The sequence below is a fragment of the Pseudorca crassidens genome, chromosome X (assembly GCF_039906515.1).
Source record: "Pseudorca crassidens isolate mPseCra1 chromosome X, mPseCra1.hap1, whole genome shotgun sequence".
NCBI classification, from domain to species: domain Eukaryota; kingdom Metazoa; phylum Chordata; class Mammalia; order Artiodactyla; family Delphinidae; genus Pseudorca; species Pseudorca crassidens.
In genome coordinates, this window is record NC_090317.1 from 49231324 (window position 1) to 49256333 (window position 25010).

The window sequence follows — 25010 nt, forward strand, 5'->3', positions numbered from 1 at the left end:
AATAGCTGTTCAGTTTTAAAGGAATAAATGAAATCATCCTTACTGCATTAAGAAAATATTATTGAAGCTAAACAGTTGCTGTATGTTAACTGCATAATCATTAGTCATCAATAGCATTTAAACTGCCAAAAATCAGTCCCTGAGGCAAACTACGAAAATGTACAAACATGACATTGAGTTGAGTGAATAGTTGGGCCACATATAAAAAATATACACGATGACAGAAAATGTAAGTGCAACCACATTTCCTAAAAAAAATTTACATATCAGTATGCTGTCTGAAACCAGAAGACTAGCTCTGATTGAGCATTTAATAATTTTAAACCTATGATTTCTATTAATAAAATGTATTAATTATTTATATATGCTCTAAAGAATTTCACCTACTTGACAGAATGTTGATGTTAAATAATTAAGTTATGGTAAAATCACATGAACTTACTTTTAAGTACATTATTCAAGAATTCTATATTGGTTTTCTTCAAAACAGTTCAACTTAGGTTTTAATTAATTGTTTCATAGTATCGGTGCACATTCTCTATTCCCTTTGGTATAGCTCCTACGATAATAATTTCTTTTAGTCTTTAATTCCCCAAAACTCCAAGTCATTTCACTAGTTTTCATTCACCAAAGGAATTCTGGGAGACAGGTGAGGGGAGGGTAGACACATAAGAACATAAGCACACACACAATGAAATTATTAACAATCCTAATTACATTTATTCTTTTTACACATATAGCTTAGTTTTCTTTTTAAATACAAATGCCAGGCACAGTGTAGGCATGAGATATCTGTAGACAACATGAAAAGCATTTGACAGCATAAACAAGAGTCCTTAAGCTACAAAGAACCCTTCAAAAGCAGCAAAATGAGCTGCTGAATAGACCCTATCTGCTCTAATACAAAAGCAAAGCATAATTTATCATTCTAACTCTTTGAAATGAATTTTCACATTAACCATGGGTGTCTGCCTGTCCAAAAATTAACCTTTGCCGTCTGCTAATCCCCCATATGCTTTCATGCTTTTTATAGGCAGATTATGCTGGGAATATCCGCCTGTTACTATATCTACATAAGTCAGATCACTTATCAATAGCTTTTTTTTAATACGATCAGGGTAGTATTCAAAGCATCCTACTGGGACTTCCCTGGCAGCGCAGTGGATAAGACTCCATACTCCCAATGCAGGGGCCCAGGTTCAATCCCTGGTTAGGCAACTAGATCCCACATGCATGTCGCAACTAAGAGTTCGCATGCCACAACTAAGGAGCTCTGGAGCCGCAACTAAGGAGTCCACCTGCCGCAACTAAGACCCGGTGTAACCAAATAAATAACTAAATAAAATCTTTAAAAAAAAAAAAAAAGCATCCTACTGTTTCTTCAGTATTCACATGGTAAGTATAAGACACACCATCTACTCACAAAAAGTGTCCAATATAACTCAAAACTCATAACACAATCACTTGAAAACTATAGCTAGCGATAGAACCAGCCCATGATTCTAAATGGGTAAACAGAAATTAAGTGCTGGAGATGTTCACTGAAAGAAGAGAAAACTTTAAACTCTATGACTACAATGTTTAATGAAGGCTACACAGTAGAGGGGATACAAATGGATAAATAGATGAAAATTAAACAAGTAGAGAGAGAGAAAAAAAGCGAGCGAGCAAACACAAACGGGGACCAAAAGGAAGTTGTGAGAAAAGGTTTATAGGTTAGGAATATATGAGGTATATACCTAGGGGCAGAATTTAGATCAAAGTACCTTAAGATTCCATGTAAAGGCCATAAAATTGGAAGCTAACCACACCAAAGTCTACGTCTCCATGAATGTGCAAATCTCCATGTGTATGTTTGTGTGGGAATCTAAGTTTCTATGTCATTTTCTGCCTTCATTTATGCCTCTACCACTGTCTCCAAATCCCTTCCCACTTAATTTTTCCTTTATTTTCACTGCTAACTGGCTATCATTAGCACAGAAGCATGTTTCCTATCATTTTATGTGTTTAGGAAGTAGTGGTTTTTCAGTCTCCCTGATGGTTAAAAAAGCCATAGAACTACTTTGACCAGGTGCTAGTCACCAAATACCTGTCCTTCTGCCCATGCTCTGTAGGACTTGTAGGAACCCTGCTCACCAGGGTGGCCTTGGTCTGATCTCCACAAGGAATTTAAACCCTAGGCTTACATAGATTTTCTTTTAGTCTTGCTTCAGTTCTAATACCACTTGTTTTCATTCATATTTGTATCCTTTCTGGGCTTTGTATTTCAATCCTTGGCCTACAAACCCAAAGAGCAGGGATTTGATCTTTTTTTCAATACCAGCTCCAACCAAAATAATGGTCAAAAGTGTACTTTAGTAATTACAATAACAATAATAATGGCGAATGACATTTATTGAGTACTCTGTGCCAGACATTTTTCTACAGATGTGTTATATACATATATGCAGATTTGATTCTCAAAACAACCCTAGGAAAAGGTTATTAGCCTTAGTCTCATTCTAAAGATGAGGAAAGTGAGACACAGAAATACTAAGGAACTAGCACAGAGTCAAATTGTATGTTGAAGATCTGGAGATTTGAACTCAGGCATTCTGGCTACAGAATCCAGACTCTCAACCACTACACCACGCCGTCTCTTGAGTCATACCGAGAGCAGTATGTATGAGTGGCTGAAGGAGAGATTAGGGGCAGGGATACCATTAGTTAAGTCTTCAAATGGTCTTAGAAACAGGTAATGACCTAGGATGTTGACAGTAGGAAGGGAAAGGAAGCAATAGATACAAGAGGCAGAATTAAGGAAGAAGCAGTGGGACTTAGTAAATGACCAGTTATGGGAGGAGAAAGTCAAAGATGGCTCCAAGGTGTAAAGTCCTTTGTGAGGTAAAATGTTGTTGGCATTAATGAAGGCTGAAGGAGATGCTGATTTGATGCAGTTTACTGTTTGTTTTTTTTTGTTTCAGAGAATGAGGATAGATGAATTTGCTTCCCCTGATCTGCTGCCTACACTTCAGTAAGCTAATCAGGGACTAAGGCAGTGGGGGCCGGTAGGGTACAGCTTAGTAGCAAATTCAACCAAAGGACTGAATCTAGAAACTTTTCCATAGTTAGTTAGACTGTGTGAAACTAATCCACCTAATTTTTCTGCTTCAGTTTCCTCATTTGTAAAGTAGGGGAAAGTCCTGTCGAGCAGTCTTGTTTTGATAATTAGGTAGGAGCCAAATAAATGATCCAAATATATTCTTTCTTTCTGTTTTAGTCTTTGCCTCTAGAGTTATGGAAAGGTGAGGTTAACAGTGTGAGATTCAGAAGTGAAAAATATTACTTGGATGTTACCAAGACATTTTTATTAGCATTTAAGTGAACTTGGTTCACCATCCTCTCAGACACCAGTGTATTTTATTATTAACAAAGACACTATTAGATCCCCACTATGAAAACTCCAAATCTTGGAGTCATATTCAAATCCTGGTAAAGACAATGTAATTTAATACCATTCCTTGCCTATATTTTAACCTGAAGAATTTCTTAGAATTGGTTCTTATTTTCAATTCTCACCATTCAAGCTTAAAATTTATGTACTTTAAGGTTGAATTACTAAAACAGACTATTTAAATATGTTCCCTGATCCCTCCAGCCTTCCCCCCTCTAAATCCTCACATGAATAGTAAAATGACACCTCTATAATAGGGAAATAATATTGCTTTCTTGGCATTTTGAGTTTTAGGTATTGTTATGATATCTGACAGCATTTGGAAATTCAGTTCTTGAGTTTAGGAGGAGATAAGTATCAGAGTTGGCAGATTTGGGAGTGACTGGAATAGAGGTTGTGAAAGGCAGATTGTTGATGAAGAGAGTGCATAGAGAGAAAAATCAAAGACTGCACCTTGTGTAGCACCTAGCATGGGTCCTTGCATTTATTAGACATTCAAATATTTGCTGACTGATTTTAAAAGCACTCCTTAGATGACTAACCATTTTCCGGATCTTCTCCCAAGGAGGACAGGTTGTCTATTGAACAAAATTAACAGCCGACGGTAATGTTTTACTGTCCCCAAAATAATGTCTTCAGCTAAGATGTCAAACCAGAAATGCTAGGGAATTAACTTTGTTGAACTGCTGTTACTGGATATAATCTATCATCAGTCAACCTGATTCAGGGAAGAGGTTGTGCATCATAAGAGGATCAGAGTTGACCTCTGACTTGGCAAAATTTCTTCCTTCATTTACTCACTAGATTAAAGTTTAGTGCAGAGCAGGTGATAAACATCATAGGTGATTTGAAAAAAAAAATCCTTGTAAAACAAATGGATGGATGGATGTATTCATTCTTATAAACAGAAACTCCAATATCAGCAAAGTGCTGGATTGGGAAGCAGATGCATAGTGTGAAGAGGTATCACAGTAGGCTGATGTGAGGCAGGAGGAGGGTACCCTGCTCCCTATGTAAAGTCATTAGCTACCAAATGTGTCATCCCAACGGTATTGCCCAGGCTCAATCTTAGCCCGAATTCAGAGCCCCGTATAACTATTTTGAAGGGTAGGTTCGAGAGAATTTTCCCCTTAATCCTCAGAGAGGGAGAGAAACCATTCTCTACATTCTCTAGACCTATAAGGTACATTGTAGTGGAAGAAACAGGGACTTTTGAGTTATACAGACATGGACTTGAACTATACTTCTGTTACTTTATAGTTATGATCTAATCCAAGTTACTGAATGTTTCTGAGACTTTATGTCCCCATCAGTAAAATGTATTCCTTAAGTCACTCATGCAAGTTGCAGTAAGACTTAAATGAGATCCTATGTGTAACATTACTGTCATGGTAGCTGACACAATGGAAGCACTCTGAAACAATAGCTATTGTTGTTATTACCCTCTTTACTCATCCTCAGAAATTCCTAAGAAGGTACCATCGTCCCTGACTATTCTCCCAAACCTGAGATAAAGTTTCTCTCATCTACAATTAAGGAATGTGTGTTACCAGGGCTTGGTGAAGAATGTCCCCCATTAACTATTTCACACTTCATAAATATCGTGCAGTGCTCCTTTCAGTCCGTTTCAATGCATAATATACATTTATTAATAGAAATGTTAGCACTGAAAATGTGTTACTGTAAATATCAAGAGGATTATGGAGGAAATAATCTCCTTATTAATCTTCAGGGTAGATGAAACTATATGGATGCATCTGTTTACAGGAGCCACAAAACAGTATGCTTTGATGATACTAATAGAATTTGCTGCAATCAGAAGTGTGAATTTTTATGATCAGACCAGGGTAGACTGATAGACAATAGTTGAATCTCCATTAGAGGATTTGAGTGTGTAAGGGAATGTCTTGGATAACTAAGCTTAGAAATCATAGGAAGCACTGAGCGACATCCCCAGCCACAGATATAATTATTAAAAGGTGCATGTCTCATAAAGGCATTTGAATGCACCTAAGTGATTTAAGGAAATACAACAAAAACTTGGCTGAAATGTATGTTTGTTTTTCCTTGTGGTTCCTCGCCGCATTTTAGATGACTGGCATCTTTTGTTTTATAATTCATTCCTTGAAGTGCTGTAGGCTGGTGACCAAGGTGTTGTATTATGTAGGAGATTTTTTTGTGTTACAAGATACTTGTCTGTCAAATCACATCAAGCAGCTATCATTTCTTTAGCTGATCTGCACTATATTAAAAAGAAAAAACTGTACCCTGACGGCTTTAGTGAGAGCAGCTACAAGTGGGTTATTTCCCCAAAGAGTTAGACACAGTTTTGTTTATATAATTTGAATTTTATACACTTCACTACCTATGCACCTGGTGAATACTGATGTTCTGCCATACTACCATAAGAATCCAGAGAGAAAGAGAAAAGACCCAAGTGTAACAATCGTGTGCGAAGAAGGAGGAGGTAGCCACATGCCACTCCTGCAGTCACGTGTCACTCACCTTTAAGGGGATTTCTGTTATCTTTCATTTTGCATTGCTAAGAAACACACCTTCAACTGCCATCATATGTGAACATAACTATGATCTTCTAGTGTCTTCAAAATATGTTAAAAATTCATTGGAATTAACAGATATATTTGTAAGAAATATACATTTGTTACAAGGTGTCCCCTCCATACCTAAATACTATTGGGACCCAATGTATGGATACACTGAATATACAGAATAATTTTGTATCAGTGACTATAATTAAGGTGATGATAACGAAGTGACAATAAAGAAGAGTGGATTTAAGTTAGAAAGCAGGCAGAATTGCCTATAAAAGTTGTGAGATTCAGACTCCACAACTGAGCAGAAGTCTGCCTGGAAGTATGGAAATAAAGCAGGGACATCTGTGATTCTCTGTTAAATAAATCATTTTACTATCCTATTTAGACATAACCCCCTCCAGACTAGGCTCTCTACTGCTCACTGCTGTACTTTCTGCAGTACACCTAGTACTTGGACTGCACAAAATCATCAATACAGGTACATTTGCTGTATGGAGCCAATGGCAAATGTTTGTGTACTAGATATCAGGAGAGATAAGAGCCATGGCTGATCTGTAAAATGAGGCTTTGGAAAAACGGAGTGTTGAAAACTGACTGTACCCCAGAAAAGCAATGATATGCTGATAGAGAATATTTTCCCCAAATAGAATGATATGTGGAAATTATGTATCAACAAACATTTACTCATCTACAGTCTGGAGCAGAAAATGGTAACAATGTCGGCCCCAAGAGACACTGGAAACTCAGAAGAATTACACTAAGAATTAGAGCAAGAATTTCAAAACATCCTTCTGAAAACAACTGTCTGAAGCCAAGAACGGCCATCAGAGCATCTGTAATGGTAATGCTATGCTGCTATCTTACGGATTACTGATATATGGAGAAGGAAAAGGGGTTAATTTTTTATTTTTTAAAAATTTAATGAAAAGCAATCAACAGCAAAATTGATTGACATCCCCAGACTTAATCTGAATATTCAGTTTTCAGGTGGTTTTATTTTACCTCATTTTATTGCAAAAGCTGATGGAAATAAGCAATCTTGTCACAAAATGGACTATTATGAGAAGTTAATGAAATGAACAAGAATCTGAATACATGGATTTGAGAACGAGTCATGGCGAGTCTTCTTTTACTTGATCTCACAATTATTAAACCAGCTTTTTTTCAGATAAAATAAATGTACATCTGGAAGTAAGAGCTAGCATTCATATTTACAGAAGGAATGAAAATAGAAACAATCAAGGCATTACATATCAAAACACTGAACACTTTGAATGAAAGCAGATAAAGAAAAATGCAATTTTCCCAATGAATATGCAAACCTGAATAATTTAATATTAATGGAACAGAAAAGCTACAATTTTCCATCCAAACTAATTGCCTTTGATGATATGTAGGAGAAAAAAAAAAAGCTTTTAAGAATTTCCTTTTCACCTGGTTAAGCTATCTTGAATAGAGCTCATAAGCTCTTAGGAGACTTTAAAAAAATTAAAAAGCACACTGACTTTATAGTTGTACTTCCAACAATAGGCATAAATCCACTCCTCCTGCCTTCACATATTTATGTAGAGAAAGAAAAAAGTTAAATGTGCTGTCAGCAGTATCACATAATCTTTGCTTTTCATTATAAATGTTTTTATGCACAAGGCTATCTCAACATCTTTTTATTAGATTATAGCTTTAGAATGTTTTTAATTGAAAAATATGGGTAATTTTTGAGGTCAGAAAAATAAAGTACCAATTACCAAGAGAACTAATTATTGCCTTCTTTTTCTCAGAAGATGTGTTAGTTTAATAGATACACATAGTATGGGTCTCCATCCTCAGTGCAAGACAAGTGGAAGTTTCCGTCACTCTGAGGTTTAAGAACAGCTGAGCTGCAAACACACTCAGAAGAATCTAAAAGCTCCTGCTGGGGGTTCTAACTGGCAGAGCTTTCAAAGATCTGTTCTTTATTCCCAGTAAAGGTACAGCACATAATTACAACAATGTACCAAATTCAATTCTGTGTGAGGCAGGTTGGAGGACAAGTCAGTGGGAAGCTATGCCGTCAATATACCCCCCTAAAGAAAAGGATTATTGATCATAGAAGGTGTGGGAACTAGCATACCCCTCTTCCCAGGAGGTCTGCTTGGGAAGACCTCCTGGGAAGAGGGATATGCTAGTTTTTTTATTTGTTTCTTTTCTCTCTCTCTTGCTCTCGCTCTTTTTTTTTTTTTTTTTTTTTTTGGCTTCTTTTTAACTTACTACATGTGAATATAAGCAAGCAAACCCAATGATGCTGCTTTGAAAAAAAAAACAAAGAAAACAAAACACCCAAAAAGTTTAGAGAAAGCTTAGCAGCCCAGTCACTGTCTCAGGTAAGTTTATTTCTTTCAAAAAGTCAAAACCAGATTTTTCCCTAGTCTTGCCAATTTTATTCTTTTCTGTTTGATGATGATTTTAATGAATCTTGCAGGAGTAATCACACTTCTGGCCTATGTCTATCCCTAACTGATGAGATTTTGTTTTTATCATCCAGGAAGTTATATACTAATGGAAACTCTATAGGACACTGGCAAGGGTGATAGGTGTAAAACTAGGAAAGAGTATTTATCACTAGAGAAGGCAAAGAAAGAAAAGGACTCTGTAAGGAATCTAAATTCTTCAATGTTATCAAGTGCCATATGGATACAGAATTAGGACTGAAAAGAGCCCACTTGATTTTGCATTCAAGCTAATACATTCAACAAACATTTGGTAAGTATATGTCATGTGAATTAAATCAATATGATACATATACTTAAAGAAGTTGCAATCTAGCAGGGGTTATAGATATGCAATAAATAACCTCGCAATTAAATATTTAATTAAAAACCATGAGAAAGGAAAAGAAAAAAGGTGCTCTGAGAGAGTTTAATAGGGAGACCTAATTTTAATTGATAGGTAAGTGAAGGCATCACGGAGAGAATGAAATTTAAGCAGAAACTCGAAGAATAAGCAGGAGAGAGGCAGGCAGCGAGTGGGAGTAAGAGGGAGCAATGTGTGTAAGGGTCCAAAGGCAGGAAATAGCACGGTAAATTCAGAAAACAACGCACTGATGCTTTAAGCAGATAGATAAATAATGATGCAACACAAATGTACTCTAGAAATGTCACATTGAGGGCTGTGCCGAGGCTGATTTGGAAAACGGCAAAAGTATAAGTGGAAAAAACAGGCTAAAAGTATATTATAATGGTTAAGGGAAAGATGATGCTGGCTTGGGCTAAAGTGGTGACGGCACAGAAAAAGAGAAGTGAGTAGAACCGATGTATATTTTAGATACAATTAGGAGGTAATTAATGATCCCTTCTAGATCAGTTTCAATGCATTGTTTAAGGCAGAATTCTGATTGCTGTTTGTTAAATAGTAACTAGAGGCAAGGAAGTAGAGAACAAATACACTAATCTTTGAAAAAACTGATGCTAGGTAATGAAGAGAGGGCAGTAGCTATCATGGACCTCAGGGCCAGTGAAGGATTTTTATTCATCCATCCATCCAGCCAGCCAGCTATCCATTCATATATTTTTAGGCAGTGAATGACTTAAGAAGATGCTTTTCTTCTGAAGAGAAGGGCAGAGTGGAGACTGATGAACTGAAGAGGCAATAGAATAACAGAACAAGAGTAGGCAGGGGATAATAATGCCTTAAACAGAGATAAGTAAATTAGTATGTAGTAGACTATCTCACACACATGTGGACGTGTACACACGTGCACACACCAGCTCAGTACAGTGGTTAAAATCACAATCCATGATGTCAGATTGCCTGGGATTGAATTCTGTACCTATTACTTACTATGTAACCTTGGACAAGGTCCCCAGCCTTCCTTGGCCTTAGTTTCTTCATCTGTAACATGAAGCTAATAATAGTGCCAATCTCATAGGGCTGTGAGGAATTCATGAGATGGTACATGTAAAAACGCTTAGCATAGAATCAGACACAGTAACACCTCAATACATTCTTATTTCTATCATTAATCATGACAACAATAGTATTAGTGATAATAAAGTGTCCCTTTTTCTAAGGTTTGACAGCGAGGAAGCTAATAAAAGATATGGGTAGAGATAACTGTAGGTAGGAGAGATGTTGGAAGTTCTGAAGCCTAGGTGCTTTCCCTTTTCCCTGGTAAGAGATTAGGTTGTTCGTAGTAAGTGAAAAGAATGGGGAGGGGAGGGAGTGAAGACTTGTGGAAAGCAGGTAAGATACGGTATAGGGTATAGCCGCTATGGAAAAACGAAAGACTACTGAATAGGGACAAGTAAAATAACTGCTGAAATGGCAAAGAAAGTCCCGCCGAGGAAAAAACTAAAATGTCATAAAGACACCAATTCGCTCAGTTCACCAAAGAGAACAGGGAAGGCATAAAGCCAGAGAGTTAGAGGCAGAATGAGAATGCAAAGGAGCTCAGGTTTTATTCTGTAAACTCTGGAAGACACTGAAGGGTTTTAATACAGAAATCATAAGGTTAATATAGATTTTAAGACGACTACACTAATACTTTTGATGGGGAAAGAAAGCAGAAGTAAGACAACCAGTTTGGAGCCTTTCTCATTAGGGCAGATGATTCTATGCATTTCCAAAGTTGTCCTAAATGTAGGCTGTCAATATATTTTGAAGATTAAAAAGTATTTGGGCGTTTCCAGACAGAAGTGAATTTAATTTCAGCATAGACCTGGAGAAATATATTTGAACATAATTTTTACTTTTAGAGATCTAAACTATGCTATTTTTAATCTCAGGCTCATACTTGGTTTGAATAATTGTCCTATAATTCAATTCAAAAAACACTTATCTACTATCTATTATATACAATATATACATGCTTACATACATAGTTAAAAGACTGAGTCATATCATTATTTCAAGAATCTTTTTGCTAGATATATATGAGATGACCTAAACTTTATTTGGCACATCCTGATTGATACTGCCTTAGGTAATTTACATAGCATAAACTACTTTGTAATGTCCTTGACTATTTCCCCTACAGACATGTAGCTAAGGATGGGGAGAGTAAATAAGAGGACCAGATGACTTCATGTTCACAGCCCCAGAATTATTTATGGTTATGTGCACAAACAAGAAATCTCTTTCATTTTCTACTTTGCTTTGAGTTCAGAAGTTATATTGCTTTTTATGTCCCCAAACTTCATTTCCTCAGTGTGGTACCAAGGATATTCCTCTTGAAGGATTTGCTTGGCAAACTAATACATCTTCCAAGATAAACTGCATTCAGAAAAAAAATGGCTTCAGAGAAATTGTGTAGTGTACCTACCGTAAAACTTATAACCACCATGGCACAGCTGAATTCTCAGATGGTATATAGCCTTGCTTCAATTATAATATGAATTCAAGTAGCTTAAGTTTCAAGTGTGGACTTTGGTCTAGAAAATTTTACTATTTAATATTGTGTTAAAGTGCTGCTACTTAGTAAATAATATTTTGCCAGTTTAGTTGATTAATTTGCCTAACTAAAAAACGAGAGATATCTCTTCCTCAGGTACCTTTACATGCTCTGTCTCACCCTAAATATACATTCCTGATTTGCTTTTCAAGGATTTGACAGAATCCTTCTACATCAGCATATACAATGCCATATCTGAAAATTAATAAACTCTAAATATGATCAAGCAGTTATTGCATATGTTCAAAAGGAACGTACTCTGTTCCATCTATCACATTTTGATTTTAAACAGGATTTTTAAATTGCAAAGTACCAAATCAGATCAATTCAAATACATTACTATTAAAGAGGTTAAACCTGAATGAACTTTTTGGCCAACCCAATATTTCAGATGAAGCAGACAGTGTTTGACTATTGGGTCCGGCGGTAATTTTAAGAAGTCTTAGTATGCACATGCAAAATGGTCAGAGAGCCAGGGTAAAACTGAAAGCTGTAATAGAACTGTTTGTTCACATGGCAAACAAACTTGTATGGAACACCTAAGTCAAAAATAGCTTTTCTCTAAAAAAGTAAATAAATCATCATGCCCTCTTTCCCACCATCTTTTTTTAAATTTTTCCTATGAAATTTTCTTTCCAGCTGAAGCAGTGTACGTAAAGCTTTCAATCAATTAATGACACTCTATGGGATATCTGAAAATTCTTGTGCTTTTTCTAATACAATATATACCACAGAAAACAGTCTCCAGAACATTACTAATTATCTAGTTTCCACGCTTATTCTTAGCCTAACTCTTTTAGGGCTAAATTCTAGCATCAAGATCTAAAAAGAAGAAAAAACAGTCAATACAATAATATGTATTATTTTCATATATTAATATCAGCACTGATATAGAGGAAGGCCCACGAGATGTCTAGAGGTATTTCATAATGTAAAACTTAATTTCTTTAGTTTTCAATAATATTATAAATAATAAACAAGGATTTTTTTTCCTGACAGCTAATGTTATATTAAGTTATGTAGTTATTATACAGTAGAAAAAAATATCAACGATTGAAATGCCTTTTTTTTCCACTGTTTCTGATAAGTGTTACCTCCAAGCTGAGTTTGTGGGCCCTTAGACTAGATACATACCACAACTCCAAACTGTTCAGGCTCACAAAGGTCATCATATTCATTCTTCAGCTGTGCTAATTCACTGAGTACCTTCTGCTCAGGAAGATGTTTTATAAGGTTCTAAAAAGAAATAAAAGCATAAAAGTTTAGTATTTCATGATTAGGATTATTAAACATGCATTAGCAACTCTAAAAGTGATTAACTAGAAAAGCGGATAAATTTCTGATTGTGGTTCTGCCATAGTACCAGTGTATCTTCCCCTTCTCCCCAAAAACTTAACCAAAAAATGAACGACAATTTAATGTGAATAAATACATAAACATGTTTGGTGTCTATGCACTACAGTACATAAATGTGAAATTAAAAAATCATATGACAATAAATAACAATCCAAAACTGACTAACTTTCTGGGCCTTAAACACATAGCATACTTTTTAAGTTTTATTTCCTGTCCTGGTAATTAGTCAATCTATATAAAAAACAGGAAAATACTATGTAGAATTAACTCATGGGCAATAATAATAATCAACTCTACTCTTCATAATTGGCAAAATTGGGAATCATCTTCAATCTTATAAACCACACCAAGCCTGTAAAAATTAATCTCCCATTATTTACAATATCTGTATTTTTTTTTCTTTTTTTCTATTCTGTTCTTCTATGTGATTCCTAATTTCCAATACAATTATCAAGAAACAAGCCTAGCCTTGGCCCCTAAAGTCCATACATCATTTTCCCAGCTATTTCAGCTTTACCACCTCACAGCTGGCCACATAAGAGTCAAACACTGAGTCTGAGGGACAAGTGTGCAGCCCAACTAAAATATTCAAGCACATTAAAACTACCTTTCAGAACAACTTGAATATATATACAATATCTGTACTTAAATACATAATACATCCCAACTTTAATGGAGAACCAAGAAAAAGTGATGAAGTCTGATGCATGTTCAAGTCTGATGCCTAAGAGAATCAAAATTAATGAATTCTTCTCAACCTAGCTTATCTTGGACTTTGGTACAGTTCTAACTATCATCACATTAACCTGCAACCAATGTTTTGGGGATCTGTATGGAATTTAAAAAGGCATATAAAAGGGAAAAAAGCAGGAAACAAAGATTTAAGAAAGTAGAGTTGATGAAAAATGGCAGAGAAGGAAGCTCCAGAGATTGATCCCTCCATCAAAGCAGCCACTGAGCTGGAAAGAGTGATTTAATAAACTATTTCAGAACTGTGGAACCTGACTGGATAATTCCAACAAGGGAAGTGTTTGATAAAGAGAGACTCTGGTAAGAGAATGACATGCATAAAACAGATACCATATACTATTCCTCAGCACCACTGTGAAGATAGTGCCTGAGTTGCCAAAGGGGACGGCTGATGCCAGGGTGAGCCGTGGGGACCTTGTTCTCCGAAATTTGGAGATCTGAGTTTTGGTTGGTTTGGCAGATGCTTACCTTGGTTTCAACATTCTCTGGTTGCAGCAGCTTTCCCTGATGGCATCTATTGGAAGATTTAAACAGATAGAAACACCTCTCCTGCTTTTTGGAACCAGATATTTAAGGAAATCTTTGTCAGGTCACTGGCTGACAGAAGAGATAATGAAACCAAAACTGCAATGACCACACAGAAGGAATACACACTACCACTCTCAGCAAACAAAAATCAGCAGTCTGTAAGGAGTGGCAGAATCAGATTCCAGAGTTATAGTATATTCAAATGTCTAGTTCTCAAAAAAAAATTACAAAGCACGTGAAGAAACAGGAAACGGGGCCTGTGAAGGGGAAAAAAAAAAGAATTTGACAGAAACTATCCCTAAAGAAGCTCAGACTTTAAAGTTATTAGTCAAAAATATTAAATCAACTGTCTTAAACACGCTTAATGAGCTAAAGGAAACTATGGACAAATAACTAAAGGAAATCAGGAGGATGATGTTATGAACAGAATGAGAATATCAATAAAGATATAGAAATTACAGAAAGGAATCCAAAAGAAATTCTGGAAGTGAAAAGTACAATAACTGAAATGAAAAATTTACTAGAGGGGTTCCACAGCAAATTTGAGCAGGCAGAAGAAAGGATTGATGAACCTGAAGATAAGGAAATCAAAATGATTCAGTCTGAGGAACAGAAAGATAAAAGAATGAAGAAAAATAAACAGAGCCTGAGGGATCTGTGAGACACCAAGCACACCAACATGTACATCACAGGATTCCCAGAAGAGAAAGGGGCAGAAAAAATATATGAAGAAATAATGGTTGAAAACTTCCTAACTCTGATGAAATACATAAATATTCACATCCAAAAAGCTCATTAACTCCAAGCAGGACATCAAAGAGGTCCACTCTGAGACACTTCCTAATTAAACTGTCAAAATGTAGAAAAAGAATTTTTAAAGCAGCAACAGGGAAGTGAATTGTCACATTTAATAGATCCTCAACAGGATTAATATATTTCTCCCATAGGAGTCAAAAGGTTATATTTAAAGTGCTGAAATAAATGACTATCAATAAGAATTTTATATCCACCAAACCATCCTCCTCCAAGAATGAAAAACTAAGACATTCCCAAATTAACAATAACAACAACAAAAGAGATAATTTATTGCTAGCAAACCTGTCCTGCCAGAAATACTAAAGGAGGTCCTACAAGCAGAAATGAAATGACACCAAAAAGTAACTCAAAGACATAAGAAGAAATAAAGAGCAAGGTAACTACATAGATAAATATAAAAGTCAATGTTACTGTACTTTGGTTTGTAACTCCTCTTTTTTATTCTATATGATTTAAAAGTAAAGTGCAAAAAACAATAATTAGAAATCTTTGTTAATGGGCATATAATGTATAAACATGTAATCTATGACAACAGCAATATAAAGGGAGAAAAATGTACAGGAACACAGTGTTTATATATTATTATTGAAGTTAAGTTTTTATTATTAAGACTAGGTTGTTATAAGTTTAAGATGTTAATTTTAATCCCTAAGGTAATTACTAAGAAAATAACTAAAAATTACACAGAATAAAGAGAAGAATCAAAATAGTAGGCTACAAAAAAAAAAAAAAAACACAACTAACTACAAAAATAGATAATAATAGAGAAATTAAGGAACAAAAACATGTAAGACATACAGAAAATGGCAGAAAAAAGCCCTTCCTTATGAATAATTAATTTAAATGTAAATGAATTAAACCCTCCAATTAAAAGAAAGAGTTTTGCAGAACAGATTTAAAAACAAACAAATATTATGTACTCTTGGTGGGAATGTAAATTTGTACAGGCACTATGGAAAACAGTAAGGAGGTTCCTCAAAAAATTTTAAAAAGAACTATCATATAATCCAGCAATTCCACTTCTGGGTATATATCTGAAGAAAATGAAGTGACTATATCAAAGAGATATCAGTATGCCCATGTTCAATGCACTATTATTTACAATTTCCAAGATATGAAAACAACCTGTGTCCATTAATGGATGAATGAATAAAGAAGATGATACAACACACACAAGCATGCACGCATGCGTGCATGCATGCCACAATGGAATACTATTCAGCCCTAAAAAAAGAATGAAATCTTGCCACTTGCAACAACACAGACGGACCTTGAGGGCATTATACTAAGTGAAATAAGTCAGACAGAGAAAGACAACTACCATATGATCTGATTTATATGTGGACTCTCAAGAAACAAAAACAAAACAACAACCAAAAACCAAGTTGATAGATGCAGAGAACAGACTGGTGGTTGCTGGAGTTGGGGGGTGGGGAGCAAAATAGGTGAAGTGGGGTCAAAAGGGACAAACTTCCAGCTATGAAACAAGACATGGGGATGTAACATACGGCATGGTGACTATAGTTATTAATACTGTATTGCATATTTGAGAGTTCTAAGACAGTAGATCTTAAAAGTTCTCATCACAAGAAAAAAAAAAGAAGAAAATTTCTATATGTATGGTGACATATTGTGGTGATCATGTTACAATTATACAAGTACTGAATCGTTATGTTGTACACCTGAAATTGATATGCTATGTGTCAATTATACCTCAATAAAACAAGTAAATAAATAAATAAAAACACATATCTTCTATATGCAGTCTACATGAGACTCACTTTCAATAAAAAGACAAAAAGTTGTTGAAAAGGATGGAAAAAGATATTGCATATAAACAGTAACCAAAAAAACAAAAAAGCTGAGGTGTCTATTTTATTGTCAAACTAAATAGACTTTAAATCACAAAATGATAACAAACAAGATATTATATATTAATAAAAGTTTCAACCTATCAAGAAGATATAATTATAAACATATTCACATCTAAGAACAGAGCTCCAAAATATATGAAGTAAAAATTGACAGAATTGAAGGAAGAAACAGACAGTTGTAAAACAATAGTTGGAATGCAGGGGTGATTCAACATACAAAAACCAATCAATATAATATACCACATTAATAGAATGAAGGGAAAAAAAACCCTCACATGATCATTTCAACTAATGCATGAAAAGCGTTTGACAAAATCCAACACACATTTGTGAGAAAAAAATACTCTTTAAACTAGGAGTAAAAGGAAGCTTTCTCAATATGATAAAGGTCGTATATGAAAAAGTCACAGTTAACATCATACTCAATGGTGAAAGACTGAAAGCATATCTGTTAAGAACAAGAACAAGGCAAGGATGCCTGCTTACACCATGTCTATCCATCATAGTACTGGAAGTTCTAACCAGAGAAATTAGGCAAGAAAGAGAAATAAAAGGCATCTAAATTGTAAAAGAAAAAAAAAAAAACTGTCACTGTTTACAGGTGGCATGATTTTATATGCAGAAAACACTAAATAATCCACCAAAAATAATCCACCAAAAATACTGATAGAGCTAATAAATGAATTCAGCAAAGTTTCAAGATACATAATCAGCACACAAAAATCAGTTGTATTTCTATGTACCATCAATAAACAATCTGGAGGCAAATTAAGAAAACAATTCCATTTATAATAGCATTTTTTAAAGCACCCACAATGAGATACCATTTCACGCACACTAGAATAGCTATTGCCAAAAAAATGGGAAATAACAAGTGTTGGTGAGGATGTGTTAAAATAGGAACCCTCATGCATTGCTGGTTGGAATGTAAAATGGCACCAGCACTGTGGAAAACAGTTTGGTGGTTTCTTAGAAATTAAACATGGAACTACCGTATGACCCCACAATTCCACTCCTAGGTATGTATCAAAAACAACTGAAAACAGCGTCTCAAACAGATACCTCTACACAAATGTCCATAGCATCATTATTCAATAGCCAGCAGGTAGAAACAACCTACTTGTCCATCAACAGATGCATTGATAAATGTGGTATGTACATACAACAGAATGTTATTCAGCCAAAAAAGGAAGTTTTGATCCATGCTAAAACATGGATGAATCTTTTTTTTATTTTTATTTTTTTTATTTTTGCGGTACGCGGGCCTCTCACTGCTGTGGCCTCTCCCGTTGCGGAGCACAGGCTCCGGACGCACAGGCTCAGCGGCCATGGCTCACGGGCCCAGCTGCTCCGCGGCACATGGGATCTTCCCGGACCGGGGCACGAACCCGTGTCCCCTGCATCGGCAGGCGGACCCTCAACCACTGCGCCACCAGGGAAGCCCATAGATGAGTCTTGAAAATATTTTGCTTAGTGAAATAAGATAGACAAAAAAGGACAAATAATGTATGAACCCACTTATGTGTGGTATCTAGAACAGACAAATTCTTAGAGACAGTAGAACAGAGGTTACCAGGGGCTAGGGGCAGAAAGGAATGGGGAGTTACTGCTTAAAAGGTATAGAGTTTCTTTTAGGATGATAAAAAAGTTCTGAAAATAGTGGTGACGTTTGAACAACACTGTAAATATACTTAACACCACTTAAATTGTACAATTAAAATAGGTTAAATGGTACACTGTATATTATTGATGTTTCCAGATCAAAAAAAAAAAAAAAGAGTAGACAACATATAGCCTTATAAGTCCCACAGGAAACAAGTGTATCATGTCTACTTTAAGTCCTCTTTTGTTCTCTCCATTTATCTTTTCTCTCCTCCCACTAATTCTGTGTTTCCACTAAGCTCTACACCTGCAATGGCACCGACTGTGTAACTGATGAGACCAAAGACTTAAAATATCACGTCCTTTGACTTAAAAGAAATATCGATGTTGATATAACAATATAAACATATAATCAAATGAAATTAAGAACATCTACTATTTTGCTTCATTAATATCATTTTCTTTTATAGAATGAAAAGGTAAGTAAATACCAAGGTGTTATTTCTATTTTTCTAGAATATTTCTGATATATATAAATTGTTTTTAAAATTTTTTCTCTGTTAATGGGACTTTTTGTGAAGTATGTTATTAAGAAAAACAAAGAATCAGATTGGTAACTTGTATAATTTTCCCAACAGGGAAACTCAATTAGAAAGATTAAGAACATTAATATAATTATTAAAAATATCAATTCTGCATATTTCAAACTCTCCACCTCAATTTTAAGTTTTAACTGTGAAAATAACTATTACAGAATGAATCAAGACTAAAACAGAATTTTAGCTCTGAATGTGAAAGTTGTTGTTATTTTGCTTCTCTTCCAGCTGTAGATAACCTGTTAAGTCATCTTTACAGCACAGGCTCCACCGTAGGTGACATATCTTTTCTTTCTCTGTTTAGCTATATGAAATATTGAACACATTCGGTGGGCTTAGATGTATTCTGATTCTGGATATGGTCTTCTGACTGAGTTACAAGCTTATATAACTGCCAGTGCTTAGTGGGTTCTATTTGCAAATAAGGCTTAGAGTAACACTCTCCCAATGCGTGGCAGATGCAGACTACTTTATAGGACTTATTGCTTAATGAGCCCACTACCTCTAGAACCCCGTGTTGCAAGTGGCCATCACAGCCAATACATAAAGATACCTGATTTTCTTCCCATACATACTGGACTTTATAGACAAAATGGAGTATAAGATCAGACATTAATAATGTTTTCATGCCCATCAATTCCTGAATAGAAGAGAAAGGAGGATTAGAAGACAGAGGAGAGAGAGACATAGTGGTACTCATTTGCCTCTATCCCCTTCACCTGCTCAATAGCATGTCAAGAGAGAAAACAGATGTTCAAGGCACAGTTTGAGACTAATGTGGACAGTCCTTGGAGTCAGTTGGAAGTCTATTTGTAAGGCCTCCTGGAAGAGAAATGTCCCACCTAACAGAAGGGAAGTGTGTATCATGTAGTCAGGCTGGGCCCAGTAAGAAAGCCTACATTTTGGAAAGGATCAGGGTGATTCTGAGCATAGTACATGTGTTTCTTGAATGTGTATCCAGGCCTGGCCTACCCACCCCCAACAGAGTCATATGTCTGAATGCTGTGGAAAGGGGAGCTGTGTGATGAGCATGGCTTGGGTATCCCCCAGATCAAGGATGTTAAAAAAGGAGACAAGGGAAGAAACACATGTTTCTGTATTTTGCCACAGGACACTCCACACCCTTGGCATCGAGAGGGCTTCAGTGCATACCACCTGTGCCCCGTGAGAAACTCCTCCCCTCTCCCCACATATAGTGGTCCTTAGAAAAGGGTTCAAAGCAGGAAATGAAGAAAATCACCCACAGCAGCTACATGGAAGCTGACAAAATTAGTTCATGAGATGTGGAAGATATTCCCTGAGAGCCATAGAAACATCTAATGTAGGTAGTTTTTAAAAAGAATTAAGGTCCTGCAACAGCAGCTAGGAACAAGAGGAAGCAAAACACATGTGAACAGATGTGGACTGGGCTAGTGTTTAAAAGTCATATTGCCCAAGGACTCTGTACTTAAACAACTGTAAATAGCTTTTGACTTTAGCTGCCCTATTGATACTATCGCTACTTATGATCGGTAAATAAATTGCAAAGATGACTTCAGACACCCTCTATACTGTAAGGGAAAAGCTGTTCATAATAGCAGAAGCTAGGAATTATAAATTTTTAAGTACAACTTAAATTCTGGCAAACTGTGAGTTAATAGGCAAATATCCTGTAAAGTTTCAACCCGTCTAGTTTTCCTTCCTGCTGTTCCTGCTTAATACCGGGCATCTTCTTTCAAATATTGTACGATTTGTGTTTAAAAGATCAATTCTAGGTCAGTATGAAAATTTCATCCTAGAAAATGTCAATGAGCTGAAGTTCACAAAGAAAACAACAAAGGGGAAAGCAGTAATCATGTCACCAAATGAGCAGATTTTTCTTCCTCTTTTACACATCACAAATTCACTTTCTGATGACTGTCACAGTTATCTGAAGGGATTTCTCCTAACAGACCATAGGCTTTTAACTCCTTTTTACATTTCTGCAATTACTCTATAATACTTTCAAAACTTTATTTCCTTTAAATGTTAATTGCATACTTAAAGGTTAGTTAAGTGAAGGTATTGAACCATAATGCCCTTTCCTTCTTGCCAAAACATAACCTTTCTTTTTTAGCTTATATCTCATTAAGTCTTTTTAGCAGTAGGAAAGCCAAGTTAGGTTCACTGTGATTAAGTCTATCATTCCCCACGTAAATGGACTGGGGCCAAAATTTCTTTTTAAAAATGTATTATTTTTTCCTTTTAAAATTATACTATTACAGAGCATATATAAATATATGTTTATTTATATCTATACACAGGATTCTATTTATATATAGGAGATATATATATATATATATATATATATACACACATATATATGTGTTATTTTAACTTATGTCATCAAATACTTTATTTTGTAGAAAAACCCAGATAAGAAATGTTTCTCCGAAGTCTTGTATAAATCTCTGTGATCTTAACGTAACCCTCCTCCTATTTTGCCTGGTCAAAAAATTCAATCCCTTAACTACTGTAATTTATTGTATGTTTTTCAACACTTTCTCATGGCATGTCTTAAATTGTGTGTGTACTTTCATGTTCTGAAATCACATTCATGTGTTCTTGTTCTTTGCTTTGAGTTAAATGGCACACACTTTGATGCTGGGCCTAGTTCTGTATTTATTTTGTGTTTCATCCATCGTTCAGCTAATATATACTGGCTGCCGACTATGTGCTTACCACCACGTTAACCACTAGAGATTCTGCCCTGACGAAGATTACAGGTCCAGAAGGACTGTGTATACTCCTCTCTACACAGTGAAACCATAATCAACATATGACTGACAGTAATTTGTTGCATTTGACCCTAAATACATTTCTTGTCAGGTGGTCATGCTACAATTCTCTCCTTTTGATTTGAAATTCTTAACATTTCTGTAACCCCTAAAACAGACTCTAAGAGTCTGCTAAAGTATGTTAAAATGTTGATTAAATGGCCTCAAGCATTCAGTGGGAGATTTTCTAGACCTTTTCATGGAGCCACTCCTTTAAAAAAATATTAGTTGATTAAAGAAAATACAAGCATTGAAAACATGATGAGAAAATTCATGACCTTGGAGTATGACATTTACATCTTACAAAGAGGCAGCCTTTTACAGGTTTCCTACCTATTTGATCTTCAACTTGGCCCAGGTAGGAAAACTTTTCAGTAACACCTCAGCGCTAATAACACCAAATGAACAGCTCCAGCCCTCACTACTCCTGTCCATCTCTAAGTTCCATGTTTCTAATTGACAGTCCGTCCCATCTAGATGTCCCATCGTTAACTCAAATTCAACAAATCTAAAGGAGAATCCATCCTCACTCTGACCCCTCATCCCTACCTCTTATCAGCTTCTCCTAAAGGCCCTATTCTACCAACAGGACTGGCATCCTCTCCACCTTCTAAGCTTTCAAACTGGCATTTGTCACTCAGTCACAAGTTCTGATGGTTCTTTCTGTCAAAATCTCTTTTGGGTTCAACCCTTCTTTTACATTGTACAGCCAAAAATCTGGGCTATGGAAATCGTATGTATCTAAACTTTCCTAATTTAACTTCAATTAAATTCCTCGAAGTGTTCTCATTTTGTATTAGATTAATGGAGATCGCAGATATATTTATAACTTCTATAATTATAAAAAGAAAAATTGTGACTACTTTGTATATAAAAATTTCAACTCCCACTAATGTCATGATCCTATTTGCAGACGAAATGTATTGCCTTCTAAAATAATTAACATGATTTACAATTAATCTGAAAGATTATTACTAAAAGCATTCATTCTTTTGATGCTAATTATCTTCTATTTTGTTTATGTCCCACTCTGTACTCAAAAATAAAACTTCGAAATCATATTAAACCTAAAAGGTGATTTTAAGAATTAAACAAAATATAGAACATACAGAATGAATGACTATGAATACTGAATAGCATATGAGGTGGGTATGGCTGTGTCTAAATGTAATATATTCTGCCTAAGTATAATACAAACAATATCCACGTTATTAACATTCCTTTATAAATTATATAGCCCTCATATATTTTAAATTAACATATTTCAAATTAAACATAAAATATCTTCTCATTATAAGAAGACAAACTGATATTCTCAGATATTTAATAGAAGATTTGTATTAGCTAAAATAGGTAACAGGTATACAATATCCTGTTTACGCTACATTCTGCTTTCATTAGATATCCCCTTATCATGGCCATGACAAACTAATGCAAAGATGCATTACTATTAAATATTATATATAGATGTTAACCAAAGCTGAATCCTACCATAACAGTCAAGACACCTATCTACAATTAACTATAGAGTTTGAAGGGTGCTAACATTTCACAGGTCTTGAAATGAGAATAGTGCAATGTACTTTATGTGAAATATCCCAAAGGACAATCTGGAAATTTCACTCAAATATACAGGTGCATGCTAATGCAATATCCAATCATTTCACATTAAGAACTCAGTGTTTCTCCTCCACAATTTTTGTTTGGGCATATGGAACAATGCAAGCCTATGCAGACTATGAAAACTAGCACACTAACAGAATGGCCATATCATTAAATGAATCATGCCACATCAGAATGCTACCACTCCTATGCAAATCCAAAGGTAGAAACACTTCACTGTCTAGGAAGACAATCCACACACAAACGCAAGGTTGCTTCTATTTCGAAGATCATCATAATACCAGTAAATCATTCCAATTAGTTCAAAAAGAGTTGTAATAGAAACATACATGACAAGCTATTGTTAAGTATTTATTTCCCAGTTTTCATATAAGTACTGGTTATAGACACCTGCATCCAAAACAAATGTAGAAGTATATAGTTATGCCTTTGATTAAAGAACCAGACAGTCAATGTGAAGCATCTAATACTCTGGACATTTTTTGACACATCAAGCATCCATGTCAAGCTGAAAAAATGTTTTGTTTTGTTTTTTAATTTATTGATTGATTTATTTATTTTTGGCTGCATTGGGTCTTTGTTGCTACGTGCAGGCTTTCCCTAGTTGTGGGGAGCGGGGGCTACTCTTTGTTGCGGTGCGCAGGCTTCTCATTGAGGTGGCTTCTCGTTGCAGAGCACGGGCTCTAGGTGTGCGGGCTTCAGTAGTTGTGGCTCACGTGCTCTAAAGCGCAGGCTCAGTAGTTGTGGTGCACGGGCTTAATTGGTCTGCAGTACATGGGCTCTTCCTGGACCACGGATCGAACCTGCGACCCCTGTATTGGCAGGTGGATTCTTAACCACTGTGCTACCAGGGAAGTACATGTTTTTTAACTAAGCAGAAACAACATTTGGCATCTGTGGAACTTAAAACACATTGACCTGAACATAGTGGCATATTAGCACTATCTAATATGTTTCTCTAAACTTCCCAATAAAAGAGTTGTCGAGATATTTTAGAAAAGACTTCTGTTTCTAGTCGGTTAGTTACCCTAGTCAATTGGGTAGTCAAATTGCCTAGGGACTGTCAATTTACAGAACACCTAAAATTCTTAAAAATACCTTTAGATGAAAAGCTAAGCTATGCAAGAAATTAAGAAATACCTCCCTCCACCTCCCCTCAAAGAAAGAAAACTAAAGGAAAGCATTAATGCAGAGACATAACCAAACACTGAAGGCCAAGACTGCCCTAGGAACATCTACCAGTTTCCAGTGCTCTAGAGTTTTTAGCTTTAATGGGCCTCAAACAGAAGATGGTACACAAAGCCTAGACCTTTCACAAGATATAGGCAAACAGTTCATGATGGAAATCTAAAACCCCAAAAGATAATCTCCCCAGTGAAGGGCTTACTGTAAAGAAAACAAAAACAAAGCCCACCCATAGAGAAAAAGAGTACGGGATCTCGTCGGTTTTTGCCTTGACTGTGGGTTTAGGAGTAAGATGTTACTCCCTGTAAACCTCTAAGCACAAGACAGCACCCATGCAGGTTTATGGTCAGAATTTAAAATACCTAGTTGTCAAAAAAAATATGCTGAGAATTTAATTTAATGTGATTACATTTTGGCAGTGCTCCCAAATAACTGGCAGTCATTCATGCAAATTTCCAAGGAGCAAAGTACC

The 25010-nt window shown here is 35.6% G+C and overlaps 1 protein-coding gene across 5 annotated transcripts in view; it reads right to left on the bottom strand.

The window, feature by feature from the left end:
• DIAPH2 (diaphanous related formin 2) overlaps positions 1-25010 on the bottom strand; it is an 891422-nt gene that overhangs the window by 448468 nt on the left and 417944 nt on the right. For all 5 annotated transcript variants that reach the window (XM_067724059.1, XM_067724058.1, XM_067724057.1 and 2 more), the window contains one exon: positions 12548-12649. In XM_067724059.1, coding sequence (XP_067580160.1) covers positions 12548-12649 — 102 coding nt within the window. The remainder of the gene's footprint in view (positions 1-12547; positions 12650-25010) is intronic.